General features: G+C 32.5%; 2 protein-coding genes and 1 long non-coding RNA gene across 24 annotated transcripts in view; 2 read left to right on the top strand and 1 right to left on the bottom strand.

Annotated features, from left to right (window-relative positions):
• Positions 1 to 5,124, bottom strand: part of LOC143242618 (uncharacterized) — a 31,832-nt gene extending 26,708 nt beyond the window's left edge. For 12 of the 21 annotated variants that reach the window (XR_013023003.1, XR_013023002.1, XR_013023005.1 and 9 more), the window contains exons 1-3: positions 4,591 to 5,111; positions 663 to 736; positions 141 to 176 (exon numbers count right to left, since the gene is read on the bottom strand). Coding sequence is in view for 10 of the 21 variants with exons in the window: in XM_076486093.1 (XP_076342208.1) it covers positions 141 to 176; positions 663 to 736; positions 4,591 to 4,659 (179 nt within the window). In the remaining 11 variants the exon portion in view is untranslated. Of the gene's footprint in view, positions 1 to 140; positions 177 to 662; positions 737 to 4,590 lie in introns of all 21 variants that reach the window. The other 9 variants (XR_013023010.1, XR_013023009.1, XR_013023006.1 and 6 more) reach the window with 6 other exon arrangements.
• A 3,998-nt stretch (positions 5,125 to 9,122) lies between these two features.
• Positions 9,123 to 10,710, top strand: LOC143243359 (uncharacterized). Of its 2 annotated transcripts, none has more exons than XR_013024334.1 (3): positions 9,123 to 9,384; positions 9,492 to 9,567; positions 10,443 to 10,710. It is a non-coding gene; the product is annotated as an uncharacterized LOC143243359 (long non-coding RNA). The 2 variants fall into 2 exon arrangements; XR_013024335.1 differs by lacking the exon at positions 10,443 to 10,710 and adding an exon at positions 10,202 to 10,344.
• A 5,354-nt stretch (positions 10,711 to 16,064) lies between these two features.
• LOC143242697 (RNA polymerase II-associated factor 1 homolog) overlaps positions 16,065 to 25,494 on the top strand; it is a 61,417-nt gene continuing 51,987 nt past the window's right edge. The window contains exons 1-3 of the mRNA XM_076486178.1: positions 16,065 to 16,194; positions 19,340 to 19,408; positions 21,581 to 21,657. Of these exons, the coding sequence (XP_076342293.1) occupies positions 21,639 to 21,657 (19 nt within the window). The 5' untranslated portion in view covers positions 16,065 to 16,194; positions 19,340 to 19,408; positions 21,581 to 21,638. The remainder of the gene's footprint in view (positions 16,195 to 19,339; positions 19,409 to 21,580; positions 21,658 to 25,494) is intronic.

Below are 25,494 nucleotides of genomic sequence, written 5' to 3'. Positions count from 1 at the left end.
AATAAATTTCTATAAAGATGTAAAAGGTATGTACACATTTTTGTTAATTTTAAAATCATTTCCCTGCACTCTCTGTTGATGATGACAAATAGAGTTAGTAATACGGTGCATAAAAGAGAAAAAAAAGTACAAATATTTACCTTAAAAAACAGCAACTGATGTTCATTTGTGAGGTTCTAGAGGTTATGCAAATGAAATGTAAAAACGGTAAGGTAAAAAGTATTATTACTTTGCATGTGAACTACTCAGAGTCCAAGTGTAAATAACTACATTAAATAATGAATTTTTATTAGAAAAATCCAAAAAATATTTACAAAATAAAACTTTTGCTGAAACTACTTACTTTAATGAAAGTTTGTTATCAAGTTTTAAGGAAATAATTTCATTAACTAGTTTCATTTTTGAAAGGCATTTCATGAGAGTTGCATACTTTTCTTCCTATGAGCATATATCATTCTTCAAGGTTTAATGTCTTCCATAATGTAACTGTTAATTACATATCTATATACATAATGTATGCCTATGTTACATACATATACAATATTAATGACTATTCTACAGCAACCACATAAAATGTATTTAGTCCAAAAGCAATGTTTACATTACTTGTAATATCTTTTAATATGAACTTAAATAGTAGACTTTTGTAAAGGTTTACTAACCTGCCTAAGATCAGCAAAGCACATCTGGAGTGCACCTTCTTCAAACCCTCTAACAGGTTCTGAATTAGCAAACACTATTGAAGACAAAAAAGAACTCAGTTTAGTTTATATCCATTAGTGAATAATTATTATCTGCATATGTTTTGAAGGCCTTAACACAAAATATTTGGATTGCCAACACAATTCAGTTTTATTGAAGCATAAAATGCTGTTTTGATTTTGTCTTTGATCTGCTTAAACATAGTCTAGAAAGCCAACATCCAAATGCAGTGGAGATTGTGTGAAAAGTTTATCAAAATGTGTGGAATAAGATTGACCTCATTTTGTAGAAACTTACTACAATGAAAGAAGTATTTTCAGGCAATAATGCATTATTATGGCCATCAAAATTGAACATGATTTATAATGAAATAGTTCCAAGGGAAGCAGGAAACTTGAAAGTTGTTCTTAAAGATAAATGAACCCTTAAACAAATAATACTGTGTAAGACTATTAAGTATTCTGATTATTTACACAACTGAAAAATAAATAAGAACAAAACTACAATAAGAATTTCATTAATTAATCAACAACAAAAATAAATCTCTTCACAGAGAACTAAATTTCATTAACAAAAATACAATTCCTAATTGACCTAAAACTTTAAAAAGTTAATTATTCTTGGGTATCTTTGAAATTAGATTTTGATAGAAAAATGGTTTTATGTTTCAGATGTGGTTTAAATAAACAGTTTCAATTTTAAGGTAATAACATTAAAGTGTGATGGTCCATAAGATACAAATTTTCCAAACTCTTCAAATTTCTTGATTTGCATATACTGTGTTAACCTTATTTCCCCAGATGTTAAAAGCTTTAAAAATAACAACAAAAGCACATTCAATTTTGTCCATAAATCATCCATAAAAAGATCATAGCATAATGTGTTTGCTAAATGACCAATTTCCATCTTCAGTCATTGTCTAATTCAACAGAAATGCCTTTGTTGCAATATATGGAAAATAGTCAAGTAAGGAAACTGTTATTGTATTAAAGTCTATCTTTATACTGTGCTGTTTGTGTCCCAGGAACCACAGTATTTACATTATGCATCAATTGTACCTCACTACTATAACAACTGAATAACACAAGCAAAACCAGGTTAATATATGTGATTCATCCTCACTGTCAAGCTGAATTCAGAAAAAGTACACCTTACTTAAAGAGATGGGACTAAATATTTGTCCACAGAAAACCATCCTTTCCTTTTCACTACTGTCTTACATTATACACTATATCTTATTAGTATGATAAAGCTGACTTAAAACTGTAAAATGTTCAAAGTTGCATCGCCTACTTCAATCTTTTTTTATCTACCTTTGTACTAAACTCACTGACTCTTTTAATCTTTTGGGATCTTCTAGACATTTTTCCCTCTGTCCAGGATGTTTTTTTGGCCTCCAAATTAACAAGTTAGGGCTGAGAGATCCCTTGGGTCTCTTTTACAACTGGATGACATATCCATATCGAGGCTTACAATATAAAATTGGATATAAGGTGCCTTGTTAATTTGGAGGCCAAGAAAACATACTAGAGAGAGGAAAAATTTCTAGATGATCCCAATTTTCATGAAAATATAGGTGATTTTCAACAAAATAAGATGTTAAGCAGGGTAACAGTGAAAGTTATGTTTCCTATACTGAAAATGTATTTCATATAACTAGTCTCATTTAGTGCTGCCCTCTATGTGGAAAAAAAAAAGTAAAACATGCCACAAGCCTTTTTCCTCCCTTCCTTTGGAAATGACTCATTTTAATGTCTCTCATGCAAATTATCATGGATAATCCTCCACAAAGGAAAGTGCTATACACTCATTATACGTGCAACTTCCTCTATTCAGTTCTATCAAATTACTGTTTTGAGTTTTAGTGGAGAATTGAATCACTCATTTTGAGTGGAGAGGAAGTACATTTTATGTATATAAAAACTAACTTCTAATATGGTACATTAGCTGTGCTTATATAATCAGATAGAATCACACACTGAATTGGTGCAAGGGAAGAAAAGAAGCACCCTCTGAAAGAGTACAAAGGACACACCTTGAGTCTAAAGAATTAGATATGTAGATATGATGTGGGAGACTATACTACTTCTAAACCAGCCATACTCTTCACCAATCTGGGAAATGTGTTGTATATTCTGGTAGACAAAAACTGAGAAGTAAATCTAATTAGTATTGGGGAAAAATGGAAGTGTCCCGAGACACAAAGTGGCTAGGGCATGATGGACTGTACTTGACAACTACATCCAAAATCTGTGCTGCTGGAAACTGACACAGATAGAGGGTAGGTGTAGAATGAGGATCATACCATCTTCACCTAAAATTAATGAGACCAGAAGGGATATCAAACCCTGACTCCTGAAGAAAGCGTATGTTAAGAATTCAAAATGGTATATCAACTTAGAAAACCTGATGACCTGGATTGAAAAAACGTGTATGAGAGAGAAAATGACCAGAACCAACCTAAGACAAATAACATCTTCAGAATAAGCTACACAAAAGACAGTTGATGGGAAAGAACCATAACAATCCCAAGTTCTTCCACCATGCTGTATCAAGACGATTGTAGGACGTAGGCACCTACTGTTTGTAGGCCCTACCAGCCATATAAGTTAAACCAAAATTAACTTTTAAGGAAAATTTTCATGGACCTATAGTTTTCATAGGCCCTAGGCACTGTGCCTAATAAATAATTCAGCCCTGCCTCCACAATACAGATAAAGTATAATTGAAGGAGGAAGTCAAACATATTCACTACAATGTGCAAAAACTTATGTTTTTTGCTTTTACTCTATATTATAAAACAAAAAAAGGAGACTGAGAAACTGATTGAAAGAATATGACAGATAGCCAGTCTTCAGTTTTAATGACAACAACAAACAGCTGGAATAGAAACTGTGAAAGAGATGATTTCCAGATTCAATGTTCTGTTGGACAGAAGGTCTTGAACTACCTCCAACAGAAGCTGGCTGTTAATGGGATCCTGAGGAAGGAAAGAAATGGATATCTGTGATAAAAAGAGGAAGGTAAAGGAAGCATAGGACATGTCCAAATAATCCACCAATCTGTGGTGAAACACAGCCAAGGGGAAGAAAGTCACACAACTGAGCTCCCATCCAGTTATCAACTGGTACTGTTGATATTATGATGATCTACACTGAAAAAAACACCTGGAAAGAGGAACAGGTAAAAGCTGGGGAGCACTAGGATGGGAAACAGGAACAGGGGCTTGTCTCGATTCCAACTGTGGCAAATGTGCTACCAAAAATGAAAGGGTAGAGTGTTGATGCAGGTGTTCCCAGCATGCAATTCCAGAGTCTGGAATACGTTTGAAAATATACTAAGAAACAGAGCTACACATGATTTCCTAAGTGGGCAGCAAATAAATCTGACAGAAGGCTGCATTTTGACCCAGTATGTTTCAACAACAGAAAAATTATGTATGCAAGGTGAGAGTAGAGAATGAAAAATGAGTTATCTTAGAAGTAACAAAGGAGAGGCTGTTCCTCAAATACCTCAGGACTTTCGTACAGAGTACCTGAAAGTAAATGTATGGTAGATAAATACCACAAAAGTAAGGATAATACAGAGGCATGGGTTAAAAGCACTGGAAGTCAGGGGGTACTCCCAAGTTGGCAAAATAGATTCCAACACCTGTGAGTCTTACAACGGATAGGCTACTTGTTGGTTCGTCAAACAAACTGTCCACAGCACATAGGAAGCAAGACATGCTGGAACTCTCAACCAATTATGAAGTAAAATGCTTTGTATGAACCCTAATATCCAAAGAAAGTGGGAAAACTAAATATGGTAAAGAAGAACTGAGAACTATCATACAACAAAAAGGATGAGGATTGTAGGAAATCATAAAAGGGATAAAACATCACATACCTGAGAAATCATACCTAAATACGCAATATTAGACCGAGCTGACTCTGCAGGAGGTGTACAGGGAAACATGAGAAAATCCTGTGGTGGAAAAAGGCTATAAAAATCTTTCTCGAAATGAACAGGTTCAGATTGTTCATGAGGTGAATAACTTCAAGAGAAAGTGACTGACTCACAGAACGACCAGTCTCTCATTGAATAATTGCAGATAATTCCATTAACAGGGTTGCTTGCACCTCCAGCCACAGTTACAAAACCGGCACTCTGTGCTACATCAACCTCATGTGCTTCGTAAGCACTCACGAATTTTTAAAAAACAAACATGTACATTATTATATCAACTATACTTTGTCCTATCCATTGCCGACGACCAAGCACAATATTTATATAAGCAGCTTGTCACAGCAACGAATCTTACGGTGAAGACGTTTTCTAAACTGATAGAGTGTGATCACAATTAATTATACTTGTGAGAACACATTGATATTAGGCCTGTGATGTAATTAACTCCACGATTTTTTATATTCAGCCCCCTAGGTATCTGTTTGTTTGTTTTGTAATTTCATGGGAGAAAATAAATAAATTTCTTTTTCTTGTAATTCTGTTCCAATCAGTATGTAAACAGTTTGTTTATGATGCTTTTATTTTTTAATATTTTAACTCAAATTGGGAAACTTAAGGGAAGAATAGAAACTTTTAAATTCCGTATATGTAATTTACCTGCCAGGCGAGTTGTTTGAACTATTTTCACAACAATAATTGTGATTATTTAGCAAGTATTATTGTGAAACAACAATGTCTTATTTTGTAATAAAATAACGTAAACATTAGATGTTTTTCACACATATTTCAATTTGTATATTTTAAATTCAAATCAAAGCTCTTTAAAATGGAACTGTGGTTTCTGTAGCCTCATCATAAATTTCACACCTTTTAGTTTCTGTACTTTGTCAGCTTTTAGCGTTTAATCCGTAACTCCGTAACTTTTATCAGCTTTTAGTATTTATTCCGGAACTCCGTAACTTTTATGATATATTGTTGTGGTGTTTCTTCGTTGCCTCTAAGCATGATGTGAAACAACAATATCTTATTTTGTGATAAAAATAACGTAAACACTGGACGTTTTTTTCACACGTTTTTGAATTTATTTATTTTAAATTCAACTCAAAGCTGTGTAAAAATGGAGTTGTGGTTTCTGTAGCATCATCATAAATTTCACACGTTTTAGTTTCTGTACTTTGTCAGCTTTTAGCGTTTAATCCGTAACTCCGTAACTTTTATGATATATTCTTTGTAGTTCTTACGTAAATATTGTAAGCAACAATATTTATAATATTAACAATGAAACAGTATCTTAGCAACACAGATAATTAGGAGACATTTTGGAAAACGTTCAAGTTACTACTGCGAGCAAACTTTAAGATATAGAGATGGTGAAGTTCTTTTTTAAAACATTGCTTTTTATAGCATTATATGCTGTAATAATAGCAATGCCTGGACACATAAAGGTTAAACCTCAAAGTATTATACTTGGCGCCCCACAGGTGATTCCGTGTGTCCCTGATAGCTATGGGATCAAAACTTATACCATTGATGTTTTCCAGTATTATTGGTTTGGCCCCTACGGTGGAATAGCAACAGACGATGATAAAATTCGAGTGAACAAAGCCACGGGTGATTTAATGATTTATAAATTTGATTTTTCTGATACCGGTGTGTATAAGTGTGTTATTGAATACTCAAAAAACTGGGAGATAAAAGCACACAAACCAATTTTCATCACTCATTTCTTGGAAGGTAAATGCTTATAAGAATCGATTTTGGTAGTGTTTAGAAGTTAAAAAAAACTTTAAATTATGAATCGGATTCCATCCATTTTTACTACAATTTACGTAAAGTGTTATATGTTCGATTTATATTTAATGATTGTACATAAATTTTCCAAAATCCATGAAATCACCTTTCCAACTACCAACATACAGCTCACCGCCATTGTTTCCGCGTTAAGCCTGAAGTGTTAAAATGTTGAAAATCAAACTTGTCTGCAGATATAAATTTATCATTACGAAATAATTTTTTATTTATTATTATCATATTGTTTGTTTGTTTTGGAATTTCGCACAAAGCTACTCGAGGGCTATTTGTGCTAGCCGTCCCTAATTTAGCAGTGTAAGACTAGAGGGAAGGCAGCTAGTCATCACCACCCACCGCCAACTCTTGGGCTACTCTTTTACCAACGAATAGTGGGATTGACCGTCACATTATAACGCTCCCACGGCTGGGACGGCGAGCATGTTTTAGCGCGACGCGGGCTTACGAGTCGCACGCCTTACGCGCTTGGCCATGCCGGGCCTATTTTATCATATGCAATAACTAAATACATACATAGATATGAATAAATTTAATCAATAGCATAACACAATTAATGAAATTAGACATTCCGTGAAGTCAGAAAACGAGATAACCTTATGTTAGAAATTAGAAAGGTTTTGTTGTTTTCTTTACAAGTCATAATATAAAACAAATAATTTTAAAAAATCAAAAGTGTTGAATGATTTCTTTAATCGTCTGTGAAAATATTGAAATTACAAAATGCTACAGTGTTATGGCAGAAAAATGTTTCTTTTGTTACAAACACACAGTAAGTTCTGGTATTCAGAGACATTGTTCAGCCACTTTTCAGATCCAAGCGATGAAACAATACATTCTTATCATTTGAAATAAGAAAGTTTGAAGAGCTTATTTGATTAACTATATCTGTTACTGAGCATATCTTTAATTCTGATCTGGGTGTAAGACTAGAGGGAAGGCAGCTAGTCATCACCACCCACCGCCAACTCTTGGGCTACTCTTTTACCAACGAATAGTGGGATTGACCGTCACGTTATAATGCCCCCACGGCTGAAAGGGCGAACATGTTTGGTGTGATGGGGATTCGAACCTGCGACCCTCAGATTACACGTCGAATGCCTTAACACATCTGGCCATGCCGGGCCTTTAATTACCAAAATTTGCGTTTTTCATATAGGAACGCTACAAAGGGATATCCGTTGTACCAACCGAGGGGAAATCGAACCCTTAACTTTAGCATTGTAAATCCTTATTTATTATTAATTATGAAAATACATTGATTTGAAACCTCCTGTGACTTACGATACAATAGATAAAGAGCAAGATAAGCCATCAACTATATTTGTTAGATTTCGTTTATACCTTACAGAATTTCCAATGTATGAGCTTTCACGAAGAAAAGTAGTTAATAATTTGTTATGAGCCTAAAGTGTCATATCAGGTCAAAAATTCCCCAAGTGGCCCAGCAAACTGTTTGCGTGCTTCCAATGCTAGAAACCGGGTTTCGATATCCGTGATGGGCAGAGCATAGATAGCCCATGATGTAGTGTTGTGCTAAATTACAAATAAACAGTGCAAAAATATTATTTCTTATGTCAACAATACTACGAACCATCTTATACTTTATTTTAGCATGCGTACAACCTAGTGAAAACTACCAATGTCCTGAAGGACTCACACTGAGACATAACCTGTGTTGTAAGTTGTGCTTTCCTTCAAAGCGTTTATATGTGTGATCAGTATTTGTGAATTTTAATTTTTAAATAAATCGAAAAAGGAAAAACTGTTTCGAACAAACTAAGCAGTAAATTAGTTATTATATACTTCATCCATTATTTTATTTTTAATTGTCAAAGTTAACATTGTAAACATTTCAAGCTTTTTTCTTAGATCCAAGTCAACCAGGAACGGAGGAAGAAACATACGTTCCCTCTCCAAGGAAAAGTAAGTTATGCTACATATAAGATTACGTAAAACGTACCTTTAACGTGAAATAATATGTGTGGAAAGGTTGTTGACAAAATGTCGTGATGGAAAAATATTACTGTGACGATGTTTGTGTTGACGCGTGTTGTTCTTTCTTCCCATTAAATTTCTTCAATCCCTTATTCATGAAGGTAAAAGATGTAGTAATGTGTGAAGACCCGATCTCTTATAATATTCCAGTACATTGTGGACATTATTTTCTATTCTAAATAATAAATATCTTACCATTTCACCACTCATAGCAACTCAGGTAAAACACGATTCACCAAACCACGTCTATCATTCCCACTAATTCACTGTTCACAGTTTGAGCTTTTCTGTTGTCTGAAGTAAGTTTTTGGACCAGTAATTGTATGCCATAAGTATTTTCCTCCTCCTAGTATTGTTGTATTATTTAAACCTTGACTATTTTATAAAAACTGGTTGACTAGAGCAGAGTTTTACATTAGTTTACAACAAAAAGACCGTCCATGTACTTTCCCTTTGAATTGTTACCGATAGTTTTCCAATATATTCTCTTTCGTTTGTAGTTCATTTAGACACTAATTACAGATTTCTTTGAATAGTGAAACATATAAACAGTATTCAGTTTACAAATTGCTAGTAAGTCAGTGTCGACAATCATACATCCTTGGAAGTCTGAGAACTTGTTACTTTTGCCTTTTGTCTTGTTACAAATATATATATCTGCTGTAATGGTGATCAGTCACGTGATGCATCAAATGATCATCCTGATTTGATATGAAAACACAGTCAGTGTATTTGGTTGTCATAAGATATGATAAGTAAATATCTTTACTTGGATTATCAAGGAAGAAAGTAAATCTAAAGTGATACTTTACACTTCTTTACCTGTACTGTTTTATCCATGTGCATTAAACTTATACGTGTTTGAATAAAGAGTGGAACTTCTTCGATTCCAGTAACTCAGAACGCTGTGGTTATCTTGTTATTTTCACTGTGAGTATACCAAATGAAACGTAGCCTCCTCCAATACTATCATATAACAAAAACAAATTGCACTTGACTAACTAACTTTCTTTTTAACTTGTATTTTTCCATTTCAGCACCATCCATGTCAGAACATACGATTCCATTGGTAACTGCTGCAGTAGGAATACCACTTTTGTTAATTTTTTTAAGGTAAGAACAAAACAGTATTTTTTTATGTTTTGTTGAATAGATCTTAATATAATTTCTATGTTATTAATAGTTGAACCATGTGTGTATATACTTAATAATGAATTTATAGGGGCTGAGAAATAAAAAAAATGTTAGTTACTTTATTTTAATTCGAATGATAAATAATCAAAAGGTTACAAACGCTTGCATTAAAAAGAAATATATAAGGGGAAATTAGCATCATTAGTTTACAATAAAGTGTATTTTAAGTGTGAAGATTCACTTAAAGCTTAAATTGTGGATCACGTTTTACAATATTACAAGTTCTTCTGATGAAAAACATTCCTTGTAAGTATGTTCTTGTTCAACCTGTTTTTTATATGTAAATACAATAAGGTACTGTGCGTGTCAGTAGAAATACTTCATATTGAAACGTGTAAAATATGGGTAACCTAAATTATTACAATTCGAGTACTTGAGATAAATATAAAAGGCATTTTCATTCAAAAAAGTTCTTTAACTAATTAATGATTTTCAGTTTATTTGAATATGGTCTTAAAATTGAAATTTATCAGCGAGTATAATAATTATTCAATTATCCCTCTTAAGCTATAACGTTTTATTCCTGTTTACATTTGTTAACTTTATTTTAAAGAGATGCAGCAGGGGTCAAATTGCTATGTCCGCCGTGGGGAACTGAACCCGCCTATTTTAGTGTTATATGTTCATATACTTACTGACGTTCCACTGGGAGAGAACGTCCCTGTGGCTGTCGTTGTTAAATATTATTATTTCTAGATTATAATTATATTCCATTTTAATTGACATAACACTGATGTACAAATAAGAGTCAAATTAAATCATCCATGTTATTTATTAGCGCTTTTCTTTTGTAGTGTCATTATTTGGAAGTGCAATTGTTGTAGATGTAAAACAGTAAAATCAGCTAACACAGAAGACCATACAAATAAAGATGATAGAAAAAAAATTAAATATTCACTTGTACCACAAAAAGATGAAGACCAGTCTGTTAATAGAGACGATAAGAGAAAATGTAAAAGTGTAAAAGAGAAGAGGGCCAAAAACGTCCAGAATTTTCATCTTCCTGAAGTAAGTATTGTGATAACGGGAAATGTCATCACATTTCATACCGAGTGTCTGGGACTTACAATGTTAGAAACCGGCTATCGATAGCTGTGGTGGGTAGAGCACAAATAGACGAACATAACAAGAATGTAATATACCTTCAGTCACATATATTTACTTACTTTCTATACATTTTATGCTGGTGTTCTGCGTGAAGTTTAGACACTGTTATAAATATAATGTATTAAGGCTATAAACTTTACACTATAATCTTCCACCTTATAAGAAACGTTTCAATTTAATGGTATCGATTTTTAGAAGGACATTGTAGTCGGTTTAAATGGATACTTGATAGACGTTGTGTGTAGATATATACATATAATACAGGTTTCTTCTTTATCATTGCAGCCATCTCAAAACATTTTCGAAATTGTTGTACTCTATTGACTCTGTTTATGAGTCATGTGTTTTTACAGTTGTTGACACAGTTACGGATGAATCTTAACTTGGTATAGGTATACAACAACAACTTTATGCCATGTCGCTAAGCAACAAACGTATAACCTGATATTCTTGTTAATCTGTGTACTCAAAGTATAAAGTGAAATGTATGAACAACAAAATTGTTTGTTTTGTAATTTCGCACAAAGCTACTCGAGGGCTATCTGTGCTAGCCGTCCCTAATTTAGCAGTGTAAGACTAGAGGGAAGGCAGCTAGTCATCACCACCCACCACCAACTCTTGAGCTATTCTTTTGCCAACGAATAGTGGGATTGACCGTCACATTATAATGCTCCCACGGCTAAAAGGGCGAGTATGTTCGGTGTGACGGGGATTTGAACTTGCGAACCTCGGATTACGAGCCGAGCGCCTTAACCACCTGGCTATGCCGGGACATTTATATTTGCTTATTTTCTTTTCCTATTTAACAAACCGGCATTAGCCAAATTTTCTTTGCTTGGATAACTGTAGAACTTTGATGTATCTTATCTGATGTTCAAACACCCCTTTCGTCATGCCAAAATTTTAAACAGTAGAAATTATCTGACAAGTTTACATTTATGCTAGCTAGAAACTTTCTAATTAAAAACACTGGATTCATTTACGCACCACATAGAGTTAAAAATGTATTTTATTTTACTTTTTATGAAACTTGTTTTTGTTTGTTTTTTGGAATTTCGCACAAAGCTACTCGAGGGCTATCTGTGCTAGCCGTCCCTAATTTAGCAGTGTAAGACTAGAGGGAAGGTAGCTAGTCATCACCACCCACCGCCAACTCTTGGGCTACTCTTTTACCAACGAATAGTGGGATTGACCGTCACATTATACGCCCCCACGGCTGGGAGGGCGAGCATGTTTAGCGCGACGCGGGCACGAACCCGCGACCCTCAGATTACGAGTCGCACGCCTTACGCGCTTGGCCATGCCAGGAAGCATCATTATTGTCGTGTTTGTATTCTTTTTGCGCTTTAGTTCAAATCGATATTGATAAATTTCGCAGCGCCATCTCGATGTTAACAGTCCTATGAAAAGTGGGGCTTAATGGGCCCCAGAGCAACTTGAAAGGTTATTAATATTAGGCTAATAATTTTGTATTTAAATGAAATTGCCATTTAAATCCATTAATGAATGGATTAACGAGATTCCCACTGTCCCTCTCTACTATCTAGCGAAATCATAGCCAGGGGAACGGGCTTGGAGAAATCAGGACTAGAAACGTCATTTCGTAGGAGTGTTAAGCTGCTTCCAAACAAATATTAAAATATTCGAATTTTAAATACAAAGGCACCCATAGATTAAGGACATCTGGTGGAGCCCAGAATTACGACCGAACACTAATATCTCTAAAAGTCTGGTATTAATGCTCTTGGTGAGCAGACACAGATAGTCCGTTTTGAAGTTTTCTGATAAAAAAAACCAACAAAAACAACGTAGAGTAAAATTCTCGATAATTGCAGCAACTAAATTAAAATATACATCACGCAATTTATCATTCTTAAAAGTATAGTTGTTGGTACCAACGTTTTTTTATTTCAATTTCTTTTTTAGTTTGATTATTTTTGAAATTCTCAAATTTCTAATAACGCTTGTTAGTAATTGTTTACATTTTGTTCTGTTTAGTACTAGATAAATATGATACTTTCTACAGAGTTTTTCCCCGAAGTAAAGTGGAAAATATTTCGGTATGCACAAGATAAACATTCCCTTCCCTTTTTACTTATTAGAAATCAATTTATAGAGTCAATTAGTTTGCTCAGAATTTGGATATTTCAATAAAAGTGTTGTTCGAAAACGTATTTGAATTAATGTCCACTAAATTTATATAGCCAAGTTATCGGTAGTTTCATTGTATTAATACCATGATACCAAAACTCTAGATTCACATCTCAACAGGACAAAAAATCAAATACCATGATTACATAACGCATTAAACTCATACCTCACTAAAAAACAAAATATACAACATGATTACTCCAGTTATGTTTTACCAGATAAGGAAGGTTATAATTATCTATCTTCAGGAAATGGAATTCACAACATAATCACTAAAGCAATGTAGTTAAACTCCACTATTTAACAAAGCATGCATCACAACCACTCAAAAAACATAGCTGATTGTGACCAGAAAAAAAAATACATACCAGTACTGTTTGTACAATAAGTCCTGTCTAATGAGATAAAACATTGTACTGTAGCCAGCTGTGTTTTAATGTACAAAAAACCCACACAATGGCTCTCTATGGAGAACATACGTCAGCTTCCACTTGATAAATCCACTACCACTGCTACATAGCCCAAGAACATATTAGCAAATTTTTTATACGTGTGGAATTTTTCCATCGTCCTGTGACTCCTAAAAATGAAAACATAAGGATATGAGCTGTCTCAGATATAATTTTTTTTCAGCTTTAAGAGATTCTAGATTGACCAAATGTTATTATTTTACATGAGTAATAAATATAAAAAAGGTTCAATCATAAAGGAGAGATATTCTGATAAAATATAATAACTTTTAAATAGTTGTGTGAAACAAAATAAATAAAAATTGCAAATAAACTTTATGAATATAATATAACAAGTTAGAAACTTAAAATCTCCCTCTGAATGCATTAATTATTATAAAAACTACATGTACTATGGACTTCAAAGGTTTATTACATGCATTAATGATCTAATGATTTCATTCATATATAATTTCAGTCAGACAACATGGTGAGTGGATGGCAGATAATATTCTAAACATATCAGACAGAATGTGTTTGTTTTGTTATAGCAAAGCAACAAAGGGCTATCTGCTGTGTCCACCAAGGGGAACCAAAACCCTGATTTTAGCATTATAAATTCAAAGACTTATCTCTGTCCTACTAGGGAACAGACAATGAACACTTGTATAACAGCTGTTATGGAGTGAATACCTTTTCTAAGTTAGCATTCACAAACTTCATATCATAAAAACCGTTGTTATAGCAAACTAGTATTCCAACCACTACTGTAGTTGTTGTATGCCTGCGAGCCTTATAAGCTATTAAATGCAATGGTAGCCCAAATCAAAATCTTATATCAAGGTTAAAATTGACTTCTTGTTTTCAAATTATATGTTCTCTAAAAAAAAGATACTTAATTCTTTTAGCTTATTTCACCTCAGTCAAATACATTAGACTACTGAAGGTTTTTCAATGTGTGTAAATAATCATACTTAAATAATGTTAAACCTTCACACCACCATTATTTTCTAATGGGATTCCAAACATATTTATATATGGTGCCTTTGTTGTTAATATTTGCAATAATTTTATCAAGATACAAAGAATAGTTGATACTATGGAATAAGAACCAGAATCTCATTTGATTAAGTAAGTGGTTCAAAAGTTGTATGAAGTTTAAAGTTAGGCAATTGAAAACAGATGTTTCATTTCAAAGAGAATAACTGATATTTACCTGTAAGACAGGAGTATTATGCAGTGAAAACAATATTTTATTGTTAAAAAGGCTCCAATGCATACAAAGATTCATTAAAAATCCATCATCATATCATATTATTTACAATAGAAAAATAATTAAATGTTCAAAAAAATACCTTTCAATGTTATGTGAGAGTGTACTGTTATCTTGTATAATCATAGATTACTCAAACGATAAAAATATTATACTCAAAATATTTTTTAAAATTATTTTATAAACTGCTATACTTTATGACTGTATATATACACATATAAAGTATATTCAGTGTATACATATTTTTATCAAATTAACATTGATATAGTGAAAATGTTTTTATATTAAATTTCTATAAAATGTGCATATATTTGAAAGTTAAGTAATAACATTTTATTGTGAAAATTATTTGTATTTTATCCAAAAAAGTCACAAGCATAAGCAAAATAAGTAACTGAACAATTTAAAAATGTTTTCATCTTCAGTAATATCAGACCCTTTGGCTTCCTATTAATGGCCAGTGATCCCACAAGAATATAAATGTATGTGTGTGAAATTTCCAAGAATGCTCCAAATGAATATCCTTAATGAGTTGTGTTATATGCCACAACAGCAGTTTACTACATTATCAATCAAAGACAAAAGATTTAAGAATTAATATTTTTTACTTAATCTGCTAAATGTATTATGTCTATTATTAATACTCTTAGGTAACATTTGAGGACTAAACTGACACCTAATAAAATACAATTTAGATGTTAGAAAAGTGCTCATACTGATGTCCAAGCCCCTAATGGCACAACGGTATGTCTGCAAACTCACACCACTAAAATCTGGGTTTCGATGCCCATGGTGGACAGAGCACAGAGAGCCCATTGTGCAGCTTTGTGCTTAATTCTAAACAAACAAACTGATGTCCAACAAATATTTGAAAAGTTTGTTACTAAACTATGTTATAATCTAAAATTAAAATATACTGCTTTGAAAATGCAAGTCTTTCTATTCGAAATTTTGAGTAACTTACAAGTTATTGTGTCACAAAATATTGTGAACTCAGATAATAAATGAGCCATTTATCCCAATCTCATACACACTTTGAAAAACTTTAATTTATAATTTGTATTTGCAATAATTAACGTACAACTACCTCTACTACCAGCTTTGAGCTTTATCAGTATCCGACATAGAACTTTAGCTTTACACATTTCGTGGGTATGAGCGCTAGTTCCGGAACTAATGCAATATCAAAAATTACAGATTAAAATCCTATTAATTACTTATCTTAGGATCTGGAGACAACTATTATGATATCAGTCATGTCCTATTTCTCACCTTTTAACCTAATAATACTACTAATATTTCAAAATATTCTGTTCTACTAACAATGATAAGAATATAAACATACGAATGCTTTTTTTATTTTCTTAATATGACGAGAACTTTCTTGCAGACTCCGTTGTACTCTTTGTTCGAAACTGTAGAGGTCGCTTGAAAACACATATGGATAGCTAACAACGCGGGAAACTGACAATTTTTATAGTTTTAATTTAGTGAAGTGATGTCTCTAAAGGAAAAAACTAAACGAACCAGGAAAGAAAGTTGATCAGAAGAATGAAATATATCAAAGTAAAACAATTTTATTGTGGTATACATTGGCATTGAAATTCTGAATTATGTAAATTGTAACTAGTGCAATATTTGGACTTTAAAGTAATATACTGTGACTTGAATTTACCGTAGCGGCTGAGCCTAATTCCAGTCTGTGAGTGTTAATACAAAAATGAGTTAGTTGGCCACATAATAATTGTTCATGCTAATTATAAGTAGTATCTGCAATATTATTACAAATGTTCAATGTAAGTAGATTTGGACAACATTTTAAAATGAAATTATTAGTATATAACTCATAAGTAGAGACAACATAAATTGTAAATTTACGATTTTTAAACTTTAAAGGCAATGGTGAAATAAATGCATGTTCTGTCACTTTGAATTGTGGCTCTATCGTAATAAGAAAAAAAAGGCTTTTCCAATTGTTGAGTGAGTCCTACAAATTATTATGGTTTTATTCTCACTGTCACTTGTCCATATGAAGTAGCGAGTAAATCATCAAGAGTGCTTAATAGGACAAGTACTTTTCCTTTTAATTTAATTGCTTTAGTGACTTTTTATGTGAAAGTTTTAAACTATGAAAAACTATTTTTTATAATATTAAATAGTTTTTCATTAAAACAAATTCAGATACAAGACCAGAAACAACATGGGTAAATAATTGTACATTGCTGTCAATCTGGATATTTTCTTTATTGGCTGATGCCTTTACCAAAATCTCATTAGCCAAAAAACAGACAACTGTTACTCAGTTTGTTAAAACTGGATCTACAGCTGGCCACAAAACAGATATCAACATGCTACAACATTCAGTGATTAAGTATACTGATCCTCTATTGATAAAGTAACATTAATACAGGAAAAGAAGAAAGTAGCTTGTATGTTCAAAGTGACAGTGTAGATGCAATGGTTCAGACTTAGAGGTCAAAATGGCATAGAAAGCAGGTGTGAAAGAGCTGCAAGGTAAATTATAAGTATGAAGAAAGAGAAAAGGAAGGACTGATTCATCTATTCCACTGGAGAGTGATGAAGATGAAATGCCTAGCAGTACTTCTGAGGATCCCATGGAATTTGTGACACTGAATGAATGATGCAGATTATCCAAGAATTGAGGTGTAAAAGCAAGACATTGTTGTGGTATTTCAACATGGCACAGGAGCAATGCCGATTCAATTTGGTATTGAATCCACAACAACATTAAACTTTCTAAATCAAAAAGCTCTATGAAAAGCATCAAGTTTCAGTGCTCTTGAAAAGAACAGTTGATTGCTTGCATTCTGCATGGCAGGATTAAGGATTCTTTGTACTATGTTACTTCCAGGAGATCCAGATGATCTTATGAACATGACTGGAAATACAATTAAATCTGATGATACAAAACTATTCTCATATGCCAATAATATGCAACAAGTTTTGCCAGAGAAAGTTATACTTGCACTGATATGCTCGTCAATAATGTTTAAAGAAATGAAAGATAGATTGAAGAACAAACTTTTGAAATAGCTAGATGAGAACTGTCCCACTGATATGAAGGTCGTGGATTTTGTATCTACTTTGAAAACTAAAAGCAAGAATGAAAGAAAATAGTCAATAACACAACATACACATCTTCTAAGTTTACCACTGTGTGCTATGGGAGTCAAAAACTTGGAATAGCATTACTAACTCTGCATATTTTTTTTCATAAAACTTTGTGGGAGATTTTTGTTCAACCTGAAAACTCTAAAAGTGAGTTTTAGCTCATTCTAGAAGGATGTTATTTATTAAGGGCAGTCATTCAGCACAAATCCTGGGTGTCTGGCATGTGGATGCAGTGTTAAAAATTTGCAAACAGTCTAAAAAAAGTTGATTTATTTATATCAACCAATTGTAATTTTAATGTGTTTGACCAGAAACTAAAATAAATTGGTATCTGTATTGATGGTGGCACTATTTTTTTCTCACTTTGACTATTTTAGATTTAGATTTACATTGATTTGCTTTAGGCCAGACCGTAAAATAACTTATTGTTGCAAGATTCATGGTTAAATTTCAAAATTTCTTAATCAGAATGAAATACAATTGTATTCCTATGAGAATTGATTATATCAGTTAGTTTCATGCAAAGTAATGAATTAATTTTATGAAAATAATCAACTTGTGTGTCCAATTATTACTATCTTCAACATTCAGTAATCAAAAATTAATCTTTTTAGAGGCAGTTCACATCTTGCACAGAAAGCTGTCTTTATGTCTGCCTTAGAAATTTCCATGCTACTTGTGAAGTTCTGCTGATTGTGTGAGTGACCTCACACAGGTCGTGTAGTAATTATGGATTATAGTCATGTTGACTAATTGTTTTTTCAATTATGTTGTGATGCTTCTTGTTTGGTGATGTTGTTTTGTCTGGTGCACATGGGATGGTGTGTAAGGCAGAGGTGAGACTGTTTCTTGTTTCTGTTTTTTATAGTATTCTTTGGCTGGTGTATCAAATATGTTTTTGAAATAACCAAATACTTTGTTGAGGTCAGAAAATGACTGATTTGGGGTATATTCAGTGGTGATGCACACCAACACACACACACACACACACATCCTGAATAGATCAGATGTATTTAAGTTGGGTCTGATAAAGGCAAATTCTGGGTGTTATTTATCTTATTTTACTGCTTTAATATCATGCTGAAAAGGTGTGGTCAGTTCTTATAAACTTCATGAGAAGACAGTGCATTAGCATTCAAAATATTACAGTCCAACCAGGTATCCAAGGCTACCTTAACTTTTACCAGTGTTTGAAACTGCAAAATTTTGTGATGGCCTTTTAACATGTCTTTAACATTTTGTAATTTCATAATTATCATCAACATTGTCTGCAGGAAAGTAGGAACAAAAACAGTATGAAAGGCTTTGTAAAATCATACTTCCATATAGTAATCTTAGAAGTACCACATTAATGTCAAATTCACAGTGTAGTTTTCATCTTAACAGCTGTCACATTATTTTTAATGAACATGTATCAGATAATACATTTTGAATACTTTAAAACTCTATCTTTGTAATGCATGATTTGTTCACTTAATCAATGAAATAGTATGCAATGTTTATTGAAGTTATTGATACAAAGGTTCAAACAAATTCTTGGTAGTAGAAGAGTAATCACACTCTACTGACATTACCTTAGGTAGATCAACAAGTAGGAAGGAAATTGAGGACCTGAACTTGATATTCAAATCTGTAACAACACAGAAAGGTAAAATACTACTCTTTATATTATGAAATAGGTTTTCTGTCACCTTTCCTTGCTTGTGGAGAATGACGTTGATGTTAGATAACACTGCACAACAAAGTTTTTGCTTCTTGAACACTGTTGGGTGTTCCTTGTAGAGTTCACAAAAATCATATCCAAGTTTGCCCATTACGTACAGTTTTGTTGAAATCTTCAGTTTTGCTACCATGGGAAAACAATATCAGGGCAACTGGAATTTGTCAATGCTTGCTGACTACTGTTGGACACTGCAACGTGATGCATCGGACATTGAATACAAACAAAAATCAGGAGCAAAACACTTTTAATTATGTTGAACTTAATAGCATATTACAAACATTAACACAATTAAATAAGTTATTGCCAGTAAACAATTAACTGTTTATTTCTCAAAGTTTCCACATGATGAAGCAAAACCAAAACTGTATTTGTGCATACCCACCAGGTACCTGTCACAATCAGCAAAACCTTTTCAGGAAGCAAAACATTTAAAAGAAAAATTGTTGTGCAGTGTAATTTGTGTATGGAGTAAAGTTTATTATCTTAATTGTACCTAATACAAAAGCTAGATTAGACTAGCTTTCCCATAAGTTATTTCTATGTAATTCAATAGAGAGTGTGAGCAAGAAATTATGAAATTTGTATATTCCTATTGTTGTATGACTTTCCAGTAACATAACAAGTATGTGATATGTATCTCAGAACAACTGGTTATACCAAAATAAAACTGAAAACAATGTTTTGACCTTCTTAGGTTATATTCAGATCAACAAAGAAGGAGTTTGCAACAGTTGTTCTGAAATACATTTTTACTTCAAGTTGGTTTGTCGTCATCACGAAATGCGTGATATATTGTTAATCACTTAACCTCCCCCTACATGTTGATATGGCATGTTTTGGTAAACATATAAATACAAAAATTTTGATTTTTTTTCTTTTTTCCCATTATTGCATTTGCTTGTTTTGAAGTGGTGTAAAATGAGCAGGAGAATATGTCAATGTGAGGTTTCATAGTACTAACAAACATAGGATTTTATAGTTAACTGAAGACTTTTAAGAATTACTACATAAGTGTTTTTAATGCAGATTATCTTTGGATGCATCAATGATCTGGCTGTCTAAGTAGGTCATAAAGGTTTTTTAAGATTTTATTTCTTAGAAATAGCAAATAATAATGTAAGTTGAATCTTTCAGACTGAGTTATTCAAGAAAAAGTTAAAATACTTTTCAGAATTATTATGGTTTTTATACCTTACTTATTATATAGAAACTGAAATACATCATGATGTATTCTACCATATTAATATTGCTCTTGATATGTAGTCTTAAATGTGTTTAAAGATGGAACCTCTTTGCTTTCTACTTTAGAGAAACATTTCCATGACTTTGAAATCCTGACATAAGTAAGGAATTTTTTAGCATTAGTCATATATAAAAGAATTTCTAAAGTGTGGAACATCAGGTTCACAATTTCACCCATTTAAGGTTATAAATATTTATTTTCAGTATTTGTTTAAGGTCTGGCACTAAAATTTATGTACAACTTGTAATTATAAATATTTATTCTTTATCAGTGAGAGTTAAATATTTACTTTAGGAGTGGTTGGAAAGAAATACAATTTTATTGCATATGAGTTTTGCAGTTATAACACTTAGAGAGACATAAATTAGGTAGATAATTGTGACTAACCAACAATAATTGGCTTTATAAGTACAATGAAATTATTTACATAGTTAAAACTCATTCAAAACAAAAGCATAAATTATTATATTACTGTAACTTTATTGAATGTTATTTTTATACATTTTAAAAATGCATGTTGGTACATTTTATCTGTTTTTATAACTTTAAATGAATTAAAACAACTTATGTAACAAGTGTGTGGTACCAGTATTGTGTACATATTAACTGAAAGCATGAATTATTATACTGTACATAGCTATCTTTAATATTAAATTAGTTTTCATATTTTTGTGTGTTTTTCAATACTTAGGTCACTGATATTCTTTGGGTGAATAAAATCAAGTGTTCAAAGTCTGCTTTATGTAAATCACACACAACAACATTGAAGTGTTTTATCTTGTTACTCTCAACATGGCTACAGTTCAATTACATTCATCTATTGTAAAAAGGTGATATAACTATTTTAATTTCAGGAACTGATCCTAAATCTGCACTGTGTGTTTTTTTATAAGTGAAAAGAAGAGTATTTACATGGACTTGAGAGATGAAGGTAATGTAGTTTATTTTTTTATCTATGTATCTATTATCTACTAAAAATGTGAAGTGTAAAGGTCTTTTAAATCAACTGTACAGTTTTCTGTGTTTGTATTATTAGTGTTAAACTACTGAAGCATTTTAAGAGTTTAAATGGCAATCTTCAGTTGTACCTTTTAGAAAATTAATGAAGATAAATCTAATTCTGTTAAGGGTTTATATCTTTCTTTTCAAATATAAAAAGTTTAAATTCCATATTTTTTGGTCAAGATGAATTTTTATCTTTTAAATAATTTGGATTTCAATCAGTTAAATATTACATACTGCACTTGATAAACCAGAATAAACATATGATGTCATAGAAGAATATTCCTGCAGCTTTCAAATTGTCAAAAATATTTTCAGAAATAAAACCACAACAACAAAAGAAACAAAATTCCTGTCTCTGGTATTTTTCCTCTTTTCCCTGAGCCTTACATTAAGAACATTTGTTCACAATCATGAGAGCTCTGGGTATCTAATATGTTGATAAACCAAATTACTGCTGCAGTAATATATGATCAGTGTATTGACGATAGAAATTCCCATTATAGCTGAACGTGCTACTGGTAAGATTTCCCAGGAATTTAGTTCAAAGTTATATACAGACTTTAATTCTTAGGAAATTAGATTCATGGGTTTGGCCAGTGATTTCTTCTTCTTTTCAGTAAAACAATGTTTCTAAGTAAGAATGTAATCAATGAGAAGACATTTGGACTCTCTGTTTTTTTTGTTTTTAACACTTTTTGTTTTAGTCTGTCATATTCCACACCATTTGAGGATTTTTGGTTTTCCAATACTTTTCATGCTTCCAAGTTGTTTGCTTTTGGAGAGAATTGCTCTTCTCATACTTTTGTTTCTGTTGATACCAGTTCTTCCAGGGGACCAGTACATGTTGATAAATTTATAATTAATTAATAAATTAAGTCCTCATTTTACATCATACATTATGCTAAGTATCTGTACTAGTAAATAGGATAAGCACGACTCCACTTCAAAAGTTAATGACTCATGAAGACAGAGAAGTGATACAACCCTACAAAATAAACATAAAACTAAACATTGAGCTATCTGTGCTCTGTCCACCACGGATAACAGATATCGAGACTCGATTTCTAACACTTGAAGTCTACCGACATATCGCTGTGCAATGAGGGTGGGTTGTTTTGAACTGATATGACATTAATATTATTATACCAAACTTCTAGAAGTCGATAAACTACTTTTTATTAAATAGGTACAGAGCAATATAAACTATCAACTACATTTGTTAAACTTTGTTTATATCTAACAGGATTTTCGATTTATGAGCATTCCTGAAGAAAAGTAGTTAATAATTTGTTATGAGCCTAAAATATATATATGGTATTGTAAGTCACAACAGGTTTCAACTCAAAATACATTCATAATTAATGATAAGTAAGGATTTACAATCCTAAAATCGAGCGTTTGATTTCCCATTGGTAGACAGAGAGGATTTCCTGTTGTTGCTTTGCTATAAGAACAACACATTTTCACAATAAGAGAAAAACATAAAGTGACTGGAAATGTTTGAAAGAAGATATTCCAAAAATATTAAAATTATTTACGAAATCTTGAGTTTACCATCTTTACAGAGCAAAGTTTTAAATGAGAGTAATAAAACAGATCTATTAATTGATGTACCGCACTCGACTTGTAATCTGAGGATCACGAGTTTGATTCCCATCACACCAAACATGCTCGACCTTTTAGTCGTGGGCATGGTGGTGGATGGTGATTACTAGCTGCCATTCCTCTAGTCTTACACTGCTAAATTAGAGACGGCTGGCACAGCGGGTCCATATGTTGCTTTGCACAAAAATTAAAACAAAGAAAATTAAGTGAACCAACCACAGAATACATTTAAAATACATACAGATCCAGATATACATGCTTATTTTTACAACAAAGTCACAAATTATATACTAAACAACAAAGAACAATTTGAACCAATTTTTCTCAACAAGTGTATCTGAGACAAATACAAGACACATCATAAACTATGAAAGCATGATCCTAATGAAAGAAATATTCATACATGAACTTCTTGAAGCAATAAAAAACACAAAAACAAATCTCTGGGTGAAGATGAGATACAAGCCATCCTCCCAAAAAAGGGCACTTCGAAATTGTTTGATCACCAAAAAGCACTTTTTAACTTATCACTATCCTCAGAACACATACCAGTTTCTTGGAAGCATGTTAATATACTAATGCTTCATAAGGTATGAAAGCCAGCAGATAAACCTAATAGCTACCGACCAATCAGCCTGATCAGCTGTGTAGGCAAAATTCTTGAGAGAATAGTCAGTAACAGACTCTCCACATTCTTGGAGATAACATGAAAGTTACCAGAAGAACAAAACGGATTCTGAAAATTTAGACAACTGACCACTTAGTCAGACTCACTGAATAGATAGTCGACAGCTTTAACAAAACTAATGCACTGTCTCCTGCTTTCTTGACATTGAGAAAGCATTTGATACTGTATGGCACAATGGTCTACGGTTACATGTAAAGGAAATGTGACTATCTCTTGGAATTATTCACTGGTTATCTAACTTTTCGAAAAATAGAAAATGTGGAGTAAATGTAGAGGGAACCTTTTCTGAGTACTTTACTCCAGAGGCTGGTGTACCTCAAGGAGGGGTGGTCAGCTCCATATTCTTCATCATCTGTGTAAACAATTTGCCATTGAAGGATCCTAAGCATGGATTCTCCTCATAGTTTGCTGATGATGTGGCAGTATGGAAAAGTGCCACAGCACCAACAATAGCAGCCATAAACATACAACAACAACTAAACAGAATAAAGGAATATTGTTGAAAATACAAAATAAAAATAAATACAGCAAAAACACAACTTGTCATCTTTACATAGTTGACAAGATACAAAAAAATACTTCAGCCTGAAGTATATGTGAATGGAACACTACTTCTGCCTACCACATTGGCAAAATTTCTAAGTCTAGCCTGTGACACAAAACTAACCATGTAAATGAAATTAAAGTCTGGCGAAGAACCAACTATGCCCGGAGTCTCATTCACAAGAATAGTGGAGCATCAACAGACAATATACGAAAAATGTACAAAACATGCATTAGACCAGTAAATGACTATGCAGCTCCAGCATAGTAAGTGACAAAACAATTAAAACGAAGTTGCAAACAATTCAAAACACACTCCTCACAACAGCATATAGAGTTCCCAGAGAAGCATCATTCAAATTCATTCCCAAATATTTAAACATACCAACCATACCAAATAGACTCTTACATCATACAATAAAGTATTTTGATAAAGATTGGATGAAAAATGAATTATTAAGCGAACTAGAGAGGTACCTCGTACATGATGAAGGTAGTCCTAAACACTTCTACCCGATCAACACATATTTTAAACACAAAAAAAATGAATGAAAAAAAAGATAAAATAATAATATATATTTAAAAAAGGGCCACCATCAAACTAGACTTCTTACTGACAAGGCAAAATAATATCTGTATATGTATACCAGTGCATGGACATTGATCTTAAAAGGGTCGGAGTAAATTCAGCACATTCTGATTCTAAAGCAGGAACTAACACCAACAAACACTGCATGATCATATAAATTAAGAACGGCGGAAGAGGTCAAAGAGCACCTGACCCTCCGGAGTACATATGATACCCAAAACCCAAGAGAGAGAACAATACGAAGTTCTCTATTTATTCTCAAATTTTGCTTTCTCATTGACACGTTTAACATTAACTTCCTACAGATAAAGATATCTTCTTAGATCAAAATTAAAGAT

Source organism: Tachypleus tridentatus, unplaced genomic scaffold, assembly GCF_004210375.1.
Source record: "Tachypleus tridentatus isolate NWPU-2018 unplaced genomic scaffold, ASM421037v1 Hic_cluster_2, whole genome shotgun sequence".
Lineage (NCBI taxonomy): Eukaryota > Metazoa > Arthropoda > Merostomata > Xiphosura > Limulidae > Tachypleus > Tachypleus tridentatus.
The sequence above is the reverse complement of the archived record's forward strand: the minus strand, read 5'-3'. Positions and strand labels throughout refer to the sequence as shown.